Here is a 14,083-nt window from a genome sequence, read left to right on the forward strand (position 1 = left end):
TACTTAGTGCAGATAATAAGGTTACTTAGGCAAGAGTTACAATTATCAAGTGCCATGAAAAATGCCAACTTATTAGTGGTAAATACTATTCAAATTTTAATTATAGAAAGACATTATACATTACACAATGTTTACTACAATTATTATTAAAGATTAATTCATTTATGTAGGACACAAATATTTTGCATGCTCAGTGTTCCTAAATGTACAAAAATAATACATTGTTTACATTGTCGAAGTGCTTATATATATACTACAGTATATCTATATTGTGTATATAGTATTTCATTCTTATAATCATGTTAAATTTTCGTTTTTTTTTTGAAGAGTTTAATTTTTACGCAATATGTTTTGTATTGCATCTTTCGCTTTTTGAACACCTAATCGAAATTGTCCGTGTTCAGGACGGATTTTCATTCCACGATAATAGTATACTAGACTCATTTCAAAATCGTTAAGATGATACAAAGCTTCCGCTTTGTAATACATTGCGTTAGCTACACTAGCATTTTTTATTTTATGCCGCAATGCATCTTCGGCATCTTGTAACGCTTTTTGAGGTTCTCCTAGTAAAAGATGACACTTGCTTCGAGCTATTAACGCATTATTATCAGTTGGTTCAAGGTCCAACGCCTGGCAAAGAATAAGAGTATCAAGTACAAAGTAATTAATATTTACGTATATGAATTATACGTAACATTAAAAAAATAGTAGAGTAATGGTAAAGGCGTGAAGTTTAAAATCAATAAAAATTAAACGTGAAAGGATAGAAGTTTATATCAGTTATTTTAAAACAATTAATTATTCTCTTCTTATTATAATACAATTCAATGATATCATAAAAAAATTGTTGTACATTTGAATGACAAAAATTCATGTTAAAAAATAGAAACGTAATAAACGAATGATCGTGAACAGGCAATTGTCTACTTCTATGTCTATTTTGGTAAGTGAAAACAAATTATTTCTGAATTTGATAACTCTTAAGTATTTATTCTGAAACGAATGACATGTAACACGTTTTTTTTGTCAAAGCTAATTAAAAACGGTTTGAATTCATATAGATGTCATGAAACGGAGGAGTAATACAAAACTTTTTATGCGCGAATGCAATGTATAAATAATAATGAAGAGAGACGAGAGGTAAAATAATTAGTGTATAATGACATGTGATCTGATTAAAAAAAGAATTAACATGAACCTTATTAATACAATTCATTGCTACATTAATATCACCAATACGCATCTCGCGTAATCCTAAAGCCAACATAGCAGTCGGTTCTATGTCATCTGGTAGTTCTAAATTGCGGTCCTGTTTCTGTTTCATTTTCAACGATTGTTTAATATCTTTCGTACCCATATTTACCGCGGCAGCACGATCCTTATCGGTGTATACTTCCTCCTGGCGGTGAATATCATGATTCCGTCGGCGTCACTTTTTCTTCTTCTGTAAGCTTATTTCCGATTGAATCGACGATTTGTCGGATTTACTCTTTTCTTGTTTCTTATCATTATCCTTGCCTTTCTTGACACTGTTGACGCGACATTCTTTATTAATCTCATCGACAGATTCTTCATCGAGACAAATTCCCAAGGAAGAAGGAGTCTTAATGGAATTGTTAGTTTCTTGAGATTGCTTGGAATTAGATGCGCTTTCCGTGGGTGCTCGTACGTAACTTTGCAACAGATCATGATGATGCATCGTTGGATTTAGAATACCCACAATATTTGAATTAATAGCATCGTGATTATTTATGGATTTCAGTAAAATTTGTTCACTCATTGTTCTGTATGTACAGTATCAGTTTTAATTTTAATTAACTCTTCTTTTTCTCTTTCTGATGTTCATTCATCCAAAAACGCAGAATAATATTCAATAAGTGAAAAGAAGAAAGATTATGTCAATAATATTTTAGTAACTGGAATTTACGGAACGGAAATGCTTATCGCGTTTCATAGACGAGACCAACTTAAAGTACGAGGTATTTTTCGTATGTTTTGCGTGCGGAACAGACGTGTGGTTATCGACACCTCTGCCAGACGGTTTGTTTCCTTAGAAACAGTCAACAATGCGGGCAAATTTGGCATACGAAAATCTCGGATCGTATGTATGTAAAGGAATTTCAAGTTCTCCCAGTACTCGCCGGACGATATTTAGTTAAGTTTTTAACATTATACTTTAACTAAATATACTTTGAATGTGAAATATTTCTTTAGTAGGAATTAATTTTTATTTTACAATTGCATTTATATTGAATAGTTTCTGATAATATTTGAAGAACTTTAAATATCATTGTAGGAAATCCTTGTTTCTTCATGTTTCACTGTCTTATGTTAAAGATAATTATCTACAATTTCTAGCATTTGCTAAAATATTTTTTGTTTAATTATTATTATTTGTGAACAAAATTTTTATTACTTTATATGTATTTCCTCGATTAATATGATAAAAAAATATAAGTGCATGTGTGGAATAAATAAATTTTTATTATCTTTATAATTTTGTAATAACTTTTTTAATTATTAAATTTCGATTAATAAAAATTCAGGAATTGATTGCCCCGACCAAATTATGTGTTATACATAATCTGAAGAATATACTGCTGCGGTGAGCGACGCTTTTTGCCGGGTATTACATTTACGTACTTATATTGAAGGTATAACACGCAATATGATATCACGTTATTTTACAATATATTTTAAATACTTATGAGTTCTTGTCTTTGTATATAAGTTATTATAGAGAATTAATTAATTACAATGAATTTGTACATGTATGCGATAGCACGTTCAAAATTATTGTATTAATAAGGTTCAAAAAAATAATGTGTAACTATATTGATTGTCAATTTTATTATTACTGCATATGTTCATTTGTTTAATAAGTATTTTATGTATTGCATAGCATTGCATATTGTAATATGTATTGCCATATAATACATTATATATATAATATATTATTTTAATAAAATTATATTTATTTATTTATTTATTGCTAAAATATTTATCAATTATTTCTGTAAATATGTAAAGCGCTCAGAAACAGATTAAACGTACTTTCAGTACGTAATCTTACAAAATACTTTGTTTTTAAATAATTGTATATATACGTAACAACGGTTCGAAGTTAACTTACTTTGTCATAAAGGCACATAGCTTTATGATAGTTTCCATTTTTTATGTGAACCATCGCCTCGTTTACTAATAATTTTCTTTCTAACGAAGCGAAACATTTTATTTGAGATTTCGTTTTGCGGCGATTTATCATATTGAGATTCAAAACCTATATATATAATACATTGTGTTAAGAAAAAGGGAGATAGTTGGATATGTTTATCATACATACATAGACTATGATACGTAGCTGTAGATTCGACTCGATTAACATTACAATTGAATTTTAACTCTTCAGCAATAAATAATTAAATAAGGATGATATAAAGTATAAGTACAAATTAAATGGAATAATAGGAGAAATAACAGTGAAGAAAACCAAAACGTGTATATGGAAAGATATATATTTGCAGAGGAAAGAATATAAGTTTTAAATAATATATTTTATTGGAAGTCTAACATGTCACTCACCCATAGATTTTAATCTTCACTTAAGAAAATAACTTTTTGCACACAGGACACATTTCCATATTCGCGCATTTCAACATTTATGGGGGATAAATCAGACGATCGGCTTTTCGTGCTATCTTTAATTCTTAACTTACTGCCGAAACTTTTCTCTTTATACTTTTGCATATTGTCTCCCTACTACTGGTAATCAGGTCTAATCAATATGACAGTAGTAACAAAGGACAAAGATGACTATATTCTTTTAGAACTTCCTTTTCCTTCTACGAATCGTAATAGGTAAATTGATATACAAGTCACGAATATACATGTATTATATTTATCCTTTTTAGTTAGCATACTCAACTAAAACTAAACCGTTTTCCATCCGCCGTTAATTGACTTGCTCTTTCAAAAATAGGTAGATAGTATAATTACGAAGAAAATCGTAGGTACGAAATAATGAATGAATAAAAAAATTAAAACTCTACATCTTTAATGTAGTAAGAAGTTAAAGATAGATCGAAACGTAAGAAATTTAAAACGTAAATTTCGTAAATATATATTTAATTTTGAAATTAAATATATACTTCATTCTTCACGATATTTAATATTTCTTAACAATATAATTATCAATTAATCAATATAGTTGCTTTTTCATTCATAAACTCGTTATTTTGAAAAAGAGATTTATTATTTCGATAATAATTTAAGTTTTTATTCGAAACATAATATATTGCCTACTAAAATAATATATATTATTTATATAATAATATTAATAATATTTATATAAAATAATTAAATTTAGTATAACATTAGATCATAAATATATTGAATCTATGTGTATTTTATTTACATTTACATACATGTTATATTTATTTCTATTAGAATAAACTAATAATAATTCTATATAGTAAATACTATTAATAAGATGTTACTGTGGTGGTTTCCATGGTATAATTTTTGGTTTTGTGGTACTATAAGGCATGTAAGCTTCATTGGTACCACTTAAATTTTGTGTGTGGTCTAGCATCCATTTATATTTTGGTCGATTTGGATCTTTGTGAGGAGGTAAATCTGTCTTATAATGTAACCAACCAAACCATTCGGGTGGAACTTGAGAACCATCGTAGTCCATACCATATCTGTCCGAATATATTACCCATCTATTGGAACCTATTGGAAAAGTTTGTTTCGAATATGTTTCAAATATCATAAGAGTTGAACTATTTTAAATTCTTAATAAAAACATAGTGCACATAAAAAGCTTTCTTATGTTACTTTCAGCTTCAGTATTATATTTCTATTTTTTATGCATAATATAAATTTTCCTAACATGGAAAATAAAGTTCGAGTGAAATAAGGAAATAAAATGTTACTAGTGCTTTTTACATCATTTCCTAAATCATGTAATACATTTGCAATATGTGACTGTTAAACTTACTGAAGAAATATTCATTATTCTCGTAATATTTGTTTCCGAATTTATCTTCACCTACAAGGGTGCCAGTTTTTAATTCATCAACTCTGAAACATTTAATCGATTAAAATACAATTAAAAATTATATAGGTATCAAATTATTTTTATACATTTGTATTAACAAATTTATGATAGAAGTCTCGAGTTTTCAGTTTATAAATAACTACTAAATAGGTTTATCGCTACAAGAAGAATTCATAATTAAAGTAACTGTTACGAATAATATTAAAGTAAATATTTCTTTAAGAAGCACTTGCTGTTATAATAACCTGTATAACGTGCGCAAGGAATTGAAAATACCACCATTCTCTTGAATTATTCGCCACAATTTGTTAACTTTATCTAACCCTAAAGACTTCGCCATCTTTGTTTCTAAAGATGCAATCACTTGACCACCTTTAACTATGCAAACTTCATAGATGTATTACTTTAAGGTTGATTCCAGTTGCACACGTACCATGTTTAATATAGAGTGGAGTTTGTTGATGCATTGTACGTTCACCTTAATTTGTATAGAATAGATAAAAACAAGATCAGTATGTAACACATTTATATAAAAATTATTCGGAAATATTATTTTTTTATATTTTACTTTAAAAATAGAGACTGATAAATCAAAAATATTCTGTGTTAAGCTTTGAAGTTTTCGAGCTTTCGTGTTTTCATACTTCAATATAATAATAATTAACTATTTAAGATGTGAGATTTTTATAGTTAAAAGATTTAAATATTAGGAATTAAAAGTATTTTCGTCTATCAAAATAATTGATCGATGGTTAATTAATATTTTTTTTTTGTTTGCATGTTGAACTCGAAATTATAAAGAAAACTTCTTTCATATATTTTTGCATGTCAAACGAAATTTATAAAATTTCTTTGCAAAATTTGAGTTTGAGAAATGTAATAATTTCAACTTTTAACAATTAAGAAAATGATAAGCTATTTTCTATTAATAATTTTAGTCAAGAAATGCGTTAAATTATGAAAATAAAAATAGATATCTCAATATGCGAGCATTAACAGCAGAGAAGAAACCAGCTAAACATAGAAGTAAAAATAACCATGACAAAAAGAAGAAATCTAAAGATAAAAATACTGGTAAAAGTAACGAAGAGATGGAAAAGAGTAATAGAAAGAAAGAAACTCCTAAAAAGGTATACGACAATATTGAAAGAATATTAATTTCCACCATGGATCGTTATGATTCTCCTTTAATGTGGTTTGAAACAGAGCCTGTACAATACGCGTAAGTTGTAATTTTTAACATTTGTATGAATTTTACAATATTCGATGTAAAATTATTTTAACTTTTTATAAAAACGTAATTGTAGTTATATTCTATTTATTCACAGTAGGAATCGAGATATCACTCAAAATATATAACTACTGTTAATAACTAATCATTTATTTAATACTGTAAATTGCATTAAAGATAAGGAAATGTAACACAAGCGAATTATGTGTCTAATTTGTATACAATGTATACATATTGATATATGTCTTTATTATATCCAAACCTATACATATATAAAGTATCTATTAATATATGATCCTTTTTCGCTATTTTAAATATTGTTTGTTGATACGTTTTTGTAGAATAAATTATCCACCAGTGAAATTCCGGTTAGAGAAAGTGATGGGAAGTCATGTCGTGCGACTGACCGATCGCAAGTATATGTTATTACTTATGGCGAAGCTTTGCGAGGATCGTGTAGAGCAACAGAAAATTCGTATTAACCGGAGAAAGTTGTCACCGCCGTCGGTTATATCTGGATTATTGAAAATATCTTATCAAACGCTCGTAGAAAGAATGAAGGATGTTAGGTTCATTAAACTGCAACTATATATTTAAAAGTCATTAGTACATCAAAAGTATTTCTATGCTATGAAACGTATATGTAACGAAGTATATAAAATTAAATATATAATAGATCTACGATGCAATTAAATATTCGAAGAGTTAATTATTACGCTGAAGAATATTTTTTAATAACAAATTTTATTTTTCAAAAAACATTTCTAATACATTTTACAAATTCTAATGCTACAACGAAAAAATATGTTACATCACAGTATATAATATTTCGTGCATCCAACAAAACAGAAAAAGTAATAACATTATCTACAGTAATTAATATTATAAGGAACATTATCGTTTCTATACCATAAGAATACCCTTAACAAAAGATTTTTGTAACATGCTAAGTGCTTGTGGAAAAGATAATCAACATTTTTTTCCACAAAATTATACAAAACAATTTTTAAATGGAAATCAACATAAAAAATGAAATATCATGTGGCACTTGCTATTCACAGAGTACTAATATGTCTAACATATTTTTTATAGGCTACTAATTATATATATGTACATGTATGTATGAAGAATTATATGAATATTGTTGATCTCTTGGCTATTAATTCAATAATATCAAGACGTCTAACAGTCGTAAAACTGGCTGTTAATTCTGTAATATTTTTAATAAGGAACAACTGCATGCTTTGATCTATCATTTTTTCCTTTTTTTCATGGGTGTATAGAATTTTTGGTGTCTAAAAGTTTTTGAAAAATACTTGATAATACAGTAGTTTTTAATTTTTTATCATTAAGAGGATTTTCAATTGTTATCTTTCGATTAACTGGAACATGAACGTATATACCTTCGTTCTCGCTATGATCTACCGTCTCAAAAATATCTGCTTCTGTAAATATATTTAAAATCAACATATTTAAACAAATGTTAAATGTTTAAAAATCAAAGGATAAGCGCTGAAAAGTTAATTTTTAATTTTACCTAATTTATGCTCCCAAGGGAAAGAATCCTTCCACATACCGTATAAACTTGAGGAAATTTTGATTTTTGGTTCCGGTGTAAATTTATATTCATGATCGAACCATCCAAGTGTTGCGAGGTAGTCGCTAAAAGTTTGAAGTAAAACATGTACATCTTAAAGTAAATATTTTATTTATCGAAAAATTATATGCATAAATCTGTTATACGGATTACGTTTTATTAGACTGTTAATCTATCGATTTACTATCGAAGTAAGTGTATCAAATCCTGACTATCGAAAAAATTCAAATTTACTTGTGTATCTCATCCAGTTCATGTTTTTTAGGTGCTTTCGTCGGCGCCTCCGCTAGCGGGTGTACTATTGGATAATAATGCACATGATAGTGTTGCACGTGAGGTCCCTTCTTTGCTTCTTTTTTGTCCTTTAACGTTTGTAAAAAATCTTTGATCACCTTTTTTGGGCTGAAATGCGTAAATCGTTAATGCACGGTCTATTTTTCCCACAGAATAAGATTTTGGAAAATATAAGTTCAATTTAATGTAATACTGATTTAGTAGTAACTTTCAATCAAATTTCACATTCTATCATTGATAAAATACAAATCGTTAGCAACACTTACTATTCGAAAAAGAATCCTTCGGACGTGGTAATTAGCAATATCGTTAAGAGTAAGGAAAACTGAAAATCGTAAAAAAACTTGATTTATAACTTCGAATTTTTAAGTATCTTGATATTGGAGGCAAATTACATGTTAACAAACTACACACTTCCAAACGATTTCTTTTATTCTTAATCACATCCCGACGGTAACTATAAAATTACGGGTGTGAATTAAAGAATTGTTTGAAAAATATTAGTGCGATTAATATGTAAATTACTATGTAAAATGTATATTATTATGAATACTTATAATTTACTTGCAACAATAATTTCATCTTCGTGGTATCTTGAAACTTTAATTCTCACACTTTAATGGCTTATCTGCAATGTGATTCGCACAAGAAACTGACAATTCCTATGAAACAGGCCCCCCTTTTATTTAACCGCTTACTCTCTTTTCCTACAAGCCCCCGAGGAGTCTCTTCTTCGTTTCTTTTCTTCGTTGAGGTTCTTGTCAGGTCTCCCGATATGGTTCAAAGAAAAACCACGAATATCGTTGACCAACAGAATACACGCATAAACTTGTGCTTTTGGAAAGAAATGGAAGACGAAAAGAACAAAAACATAACATGTTGTATTGAAAGAGAAATTCTTCGTCTAGTTGTATTCATTTTCTACGTGTATTAATTGATGCGATGAGAGATATAAACAGTAATAATGTTTTATACACATATATCGTACGTATCATTATTTAAACTATCTGCAAAGTCAAATAACGTACATAACATATGCATATTGTGTATTATTTAATTATACACAGGATTAGCTGAATCATAAATGTATTTACTGGCAAGGAAGTGTATTCATTCTAAAGAAAAACTGTTTGATTAAACTTTTTGATATACGACTTAGAAATGTTTATATTTCATAACTGCAAGTTTTCTACGAAATGTACTAACTTTCAACTATTCCAGAGAAAGCTTTGCGATATACCTGAAGGCGACGTATCTACGATATTGGCATGTTATTACTGAACCGGTTCTACTTTTGATTTTTCCTGTAGTATGTTTTGCTGATCTGCAGATATGCGAGTGTGTATCAGAGGTTAGCGTACCACTTTTATAGTAATGATTAATAACGATTTACGCACAATTTCTCTATAGGATTCTCCTTTGAAAATATTTTTAACTTTTACTAGTAGTACATCAGACAAAAATTGATTTTCATTTTTATTATATCTATAACAAAATAAAATAAAATATAAACTCAGAATCTTTTGAAAATGTGTGCATCATTAATATCTTTCTCTGAACATATATTAAACGAACGTATTATGTATCATATGGAAATAGACGATGAGTTGACAAAAATTTGTTTAGACGAACGTTTACGTTTTAATCCATCTTTTCATGATAAGAAAAGCGGGAAGTATAATAAATTGATGATATAATTTGCAATAAAAAATTTTACTACTGTTGTAATCAAGAAACATTTCTCAATAAATTTATTTTTTATTTCAGTTTGAAAATTATATCATTTTTATTTTATTATTGTAACTTTAGTCTGTTTGACAGTAACCAGTAATGAATAATTTTTAATAAAGGAAATCAATATTGTTTGTAAGACATAGGATAATCATGAGACAATTGCATAGAAAAATCAGTGGGATACAAGGCAGTTTAAATATATTAATTCGAACATTATTCGAGCAGATGGCGCACCTGATTGGAATATCCGCTGGGAAGCACTCGTAAAAAAAAAGTCTCATATTGTTATACATTTTTCAGTAAGTACTAATAAACGAAAGAACAGTGAGAGATTATTTCCCGTGAAATATTTGCAGAATTACCACGGTGCTTTATTATACGTAACATTAATTAATGTTAATTAGTGTGTGAAATGTTTCTACACGACATTCAAAGTGCGTAGTTCATCGTTCGCTTCCAAACTTCCTCTTATGAAAATTACATTCCTATGTAAAACACCAGTGCTAAATCCTCACGTCAGTGAATTAAAGAAATCGTAACGTTTCTCGTTGCTAGTGTGACAAGAAAATCATTTTAAACCGTCATCTAAATAATAATTTTCATTCGGTTAAATACTTGACGTATGATAGTAACCGATATGTCGATTAATATGAAACGTACCTAATGTACCTCGCTTTTGGTAAGTAGTGCATGTGCGTCAAACAACGTGTAATTTAGCAATGGACTCGATTTATCACGCATGTTAAGTCTTCGTGTCGTAAAATGAAAACAAAAGAAAAAGAAAAGTGAAACTAGTTTTAGAATACAAATATATAATAATTATTGTACACTCGAAGAATGCATAGCGAGGTGCGAGAATACATACATCTATATATGCGCATGCATTTATGTATAGATATTTACATATGGCTTACGCATACGTTTTTTTATTACTACTTGTATTTAATGATTTTATGAGAAATATTCTTTTCGCAAAAAATTCCCCTCGGTCATATCCTTCACACGCAATTTATGCATATTACCTGTCGCTAGAATTCGACAAATAATAATATTGGTAATCTTTACGAGATGAAATATTAAAAATATACATACGATTACTCTGTATATATTTAAAAATGACGTTAATTTTCAAAAGTATTCGTGTTGCGATCAAACTTTATAATTACATAAGTAAATAAATACAATATTATCAAATGCCTCTGTCGAATTTTTGTTTAGATTCATCCGAAAACTTTACCTAATAATATTGCTTGCGCTACATTGTTTTAATATATTTTTCATTTTCTAAATATAATGCATTTAAAATAATACTGTTTGTAGGAATAAATGCGAGTTCATAAATTCTGTTATTCTTTATTTCAATTTGATGTACAGGTTGTAATATTGGAGCATGCACCAGCCTTTATGGACTACTACTGCAGCGTTTCTCTCTATAAATGCTGAAAGATGCCACCAAAACAGAGGAAAATAGCCATTATGGGTTACAGATCCGTAGGTAATAAGAAAACAACGGAGACATCTCTATATAAGACTAATCTGTTTAATAAGTAATTTTTTAATCTAATTTCTTACTTTATAGTATGTTTGGAAACTAAATAAAAGAAACAAGTATCATTATACTAAAAGTGACAGAAATAAAATCAAGACTTTATTTAAATTGAATTACATTAACTTCAATATTATTAGTAAAAGGAATTATCTTTTAAAATGTTTATGTAAACATGCATATATTTGCATAAATTTATGAATACATTGTGCAATTAAGCTGACTATTATTTTCCTTAATTTTAATAGGCAAGTCATCACTGAGCATACAATTCGTCGAGGGACAGTTTGTGGATTCATATGACCCTACTATAGAAAATAGTAAGAAGTACCTGTATCGTCTTACACGCTACTTCAAAGATTTCTAATGACACTGTTAGTAGTATTTTCTGCACATCTGTTAGTAATTCATGCTGTAAATGAGCAATAGAGTCATGAAAAATATTATTTAATAAATAAATACTTTATCAGATGTACTACATTTACGAATAATATGCAATCAGTAAGCCAAATTTAATCAAGAAATAAAAGCCTTCGATACTTTTATGTTATAATTGATTATCAATTTCTTAGGGTGAAAAAGAGAATTAACAAAGGCTTATTAACAAAGATTTCATTTCTTTATGTAGATTTTACATCTTTATTTACAAAATAATCATTAATGCAATTGTAATTATTCTTAATATAAAAAGTTTATAATCTATGATAATGTAAAAATATTGAAGTTGTTTCATTTTTGATTGAGCAGATCATAATATTATAATTATAAATGTAAGTAATTTCCATTTAACGACATTATTTGTATTATATATTCTTAAGCTATAGTTTTAGTACAGATTGAAAAAACTAGGAATGTTCATATTTGCAATGTGTTTTAAACAATTAACGTTTTCCATTTTATATACAGTGTTGCATATTTCATGCATTTAAAGGTATTTTATGTTAATAAATTTAATTATTCTAAAAGATCATTGTACATTCTCTAAAATTTTACAAGTAGGTTTACAGTGGTACAGGTACTAATATTTATTTATAAAATAAAAATTGACTTTTAAGCTCAATACACATTGTAACTCAAACAAAAATGCTATTAACACTTTTAATTATATATTTAAGCATTTTTATCTACAAGTAATGTTCAGATACAAGAAATTTATTATCATTCGAATTAGTTTACATTTTGTGTGGTCCGTACGTACATTAAGAACTATTATTAACACAACACATAAATTGGTTTTATTACAGCATGATGCATTGTTAGTAATATGCATGAACTCTTGATTTATTAATTTTTTATCCTAATGTAAAATTTAAGTATCCGTTTTACAACTTTTATTTGTTGTAATTGAGTGTGTCCAATACAGTAGCATCTTACATCTTACTCTCATAAACAGAAAAAGTTTAATTTGCTATTCCTGTTAGTCAAAAATGAGTAAAAATTTAATGTAAAAGGTTAGAAGATGTAGGTTCTACTGTTATATTCTTGATTATATCCTTATACAATTAATTTGTATGATTTTCAGCATTTACGAAAAGTACCAGAGTAAATAGTCAAGATTATGAAGTTAAGTTGGTAGATACAGCGGGTCAAGATGAATATAGTATATTTCCTACGCAGTATTCTATGGATATCCATGGTTATGTCCTGGTATATAGCATAACCAGTGCTAAGAGTTTCGAAGTTGTACAAATTATTTATGACAAGTTATTGGATATTACTGGAAAAGTCCAGTATGTTATGTTACCATTTACTTTTCTCAATTTATGCAAAAAAAATGGATAGTATGTGCAGGATTTTATTAAAATATTTCTTATACGAATTTCAGTGTCCCAATTGTGTTAGTAGGAAATAAAACGGATTTATATGTAGACAGAATGATAACAACAGAGCAAGGGAAAAGATTAGCAGATTCTTGGCATGCAGCTTTTTTAGAAACAAGTGCAAAACAAAATGAGGTAACTTTATTCTACCATTTCGTTTAACAGCTATTCATATACTAACAGTATAATATGAAATTTCGTTTAGTCTGTTGCAGATATTTTTCATACATTATTGATTGAGATTGAAAAAGCAGATGGAAATGTACAAGAAAAATCGAATTGCATTATTTCCTAAGCTATATTAGCTGGAAATGTTATAATAAAATGTAAATATTATAAAATTAAATGGGCAAAATTGGCATTATATTAATTTACGTCCGAGAACAAATTAAGTGTAATAATATTAAAAATGTAAAATGACAGATATAAAATGATTATGTCTCTCCTTACTATATAAGCCAAATATATTATAAATCTATTTGAGAATATATCTGCTAAAAAGTATTTTTCTCATTTACTTTTGCAACTACTTTCTAATAAAAGAAAATTAGAGTTATTGTTATGTATGATTATTTTATATCATACAAAAGTATATGTAATAAAGAAAATTATATACTTTAGCAACAATTTTTCAATAACGAAAATAATATAATTATTTAGTACAATTTATATTATTTCATGGTTAACTACAATTTTTTATTGAATACATATTTAATAAAATAGTACGTGGGAACAATACATTAACTTGTTAAATTGAAATATAAAATTATTTGAGATATGTTTCCATTAACTAGAA

General features: G+C 27.6%; 6 protein-coding genes across 8 annotated transcripts; 2 read left to right on the top strand and 4 right to left on the bottom strand.

Annotated features, from left to right (window-relative positions):
* Window positions 1-242: 242 nt before the first annotated feature.
* On the bottom strand, window positions 243-3,915 carry LOC143423786 (outer dynein arm-docking complex subunit 4). Of its 2 annotated transcripts, XM_076895346.1 has the most exons (3): window positions 3,586-3,915; window positions 3,137-3,283; window positions 243-633 (listed from the first exon to the last, which is right to left on the bottom strand). In XM_076895346.1, the coding sequence occupies exons 2-3, from the start codon at window positions 3,266-3,268 to the stop codon at window positions 331-333; spliced, it is 435 nt and encodes a 144-aa protein (XP_076751461.1). In that variant the 5' UTR covers window positions 3,269-3,283; window positions 3,586-3,915; the 3' UTR covers window positions 243-330. The 2 variants fall into 2 exon arrangements, with proteins under 2 accessions (XP_076751461.1, XP_076751460.1); XM_076895345.1 differs by lacking the exons at window positions 3,137-3,283; window positions 3,586-3,915 and adding an exon at window positions 1,202-1,511.
* LOC143423787 (uncharacterized) lies at window positions 1,433-1,787 on the bottom strand. Its single transcript, XM_076895347.1, has one exon. The coding sequence runs from the start codon at window positions 1,781-1,783 to the stop codon at window positions 1,433-1,435; it is 351 nt and encodes a 116-aa protein (XP_076751462.1). The 5' UTR covers window positions 1,784-1,787.
* Window positions 3,916-4,388: 473 nt separating the features above from the next.
* Nd-b17.2 (NADH dehydrogenase (ubiquinone) B17.2 subunit) lies at window positions 4,389-5,425 on the bottom strand. Its single transcript, XM_076894873.1, has 3 exons — window positions 5,311-5,425; window positions 5,006-5,088; window positions 4,389-4,737 (listed from the first exon to the last, which is right to left on the bottom strand). The coding sequence occupies exons 1-3, from the start codon at window positions 5,403-5,405 to the stop codon at window positions 4,496-4,498; spliced, it is 420 nt and encodes a 139-aa protein (XP_076750988.1). The 5' UTR covers window positions 5,406-5,425; the 3' UTR covers window positions 4,389-4,495.
* A 608-nt stretch (window positions 5,426-6,033) lies between these two features.
* Window positions 6,034-6,907, top strand: LOC143423867 (uncharacterized). The gene is made up of 2 exons (XM_076895488.1): window positions 6,034-6,287; window positions 6,638-6,907. Exons 1-2 carry the CDS (start codon window positions 6,049-6,051, stop codon window positions 6,891-6,893), a joined length of 495 nt encoding a protein of 164 aa, XP_076751603.1. The 5' UTR covers window positions 6,034-6,048; the 3' UTR covers window positions 6,894-6,907.
* A 430-nt stretch (window positions 6,908-7,337) lies between these two features.
* LOC143423715 (uncharacterized) lies at window positions 7,338-9,162 on the bottom strand. Of its 2 annotated transcripts, none has more exons than XM_076895225.1 (7): window positions 8,886-9,162; window positions 8,752-8,815; window positions 8,454-8,512; window positions 8,128-8,295; window positions 7,834-7,958; window positions 7,484-7,741; window positions 7,338-7,447 (listed from the first exon to the last, which is right to left on the bottom strand). In XM_076895225.1, exons 2-6 carry the CDS (start codon window positions 8,767-8,769, stop codon window positions 7,566-7,568), a joined length of 546 nt encoding a protein of 181 aa, XP_076751340.1. In that variant the 5' UTR covers window positions 8,770-8,815; window positions 8,886-9,162; the 3' UTR covers window positions 7,338-7,447; window positions 7,484-7,565. The 2 variants fall into 2 exon arrangements, with proteins under 2 accessions (XP_076751340.1, XP_076751341.1); XM_076895226.1 differs by having other exon boundaries at window positions 7,484-7,591; window positions 7,700-7,741; window positions 8,752-9,162.
* Window positions 9,163-10,069: 907 nt separating this feature from the next.
* On the top strand, window positions 10,070-13,791 carry Rheb (Ras homolog enriched in brain). The gene is made up of 6 exons (XM_076895343.1): window positions 10,070-10,220; window positions 11,296-11,416; window positions 11,716-11,787; window positions 12,990-13,197; window positions 13,293-13,422; window positions 13,493-13,791. Exons 2-6 carry the CDS (start codon window positions 11,368-11,370, stop codon window positions 13,580-13,582), a joined length of 549 nt encoding a protein of 182 aa, XP_076751458.1. The 5' UTR covers window positions 10,070-10,220; window positions 11,296-11,367; the 3' UTR covers window positions 13,583-13,791.
* Window positions 13,792-14,083: the final 292 nt, after the last annotated feature.

Source organism: Xylocopa sonorina, chromosome 5, assembly GCF_050948175.1.
Source record: "Xylocopa sonorina isolate GNS202 chromosome 5, iyXylSono1_principal, whole genome shotgun sequence".
In the NCBI taxonomy this organism is placed as follows: domain Eukaryota; kingdom Metazoa; phylum Arthropoda; class Insecta; order Hymenoptera; family Apidae; genus Xylocopa; species Xylocopa sonorina.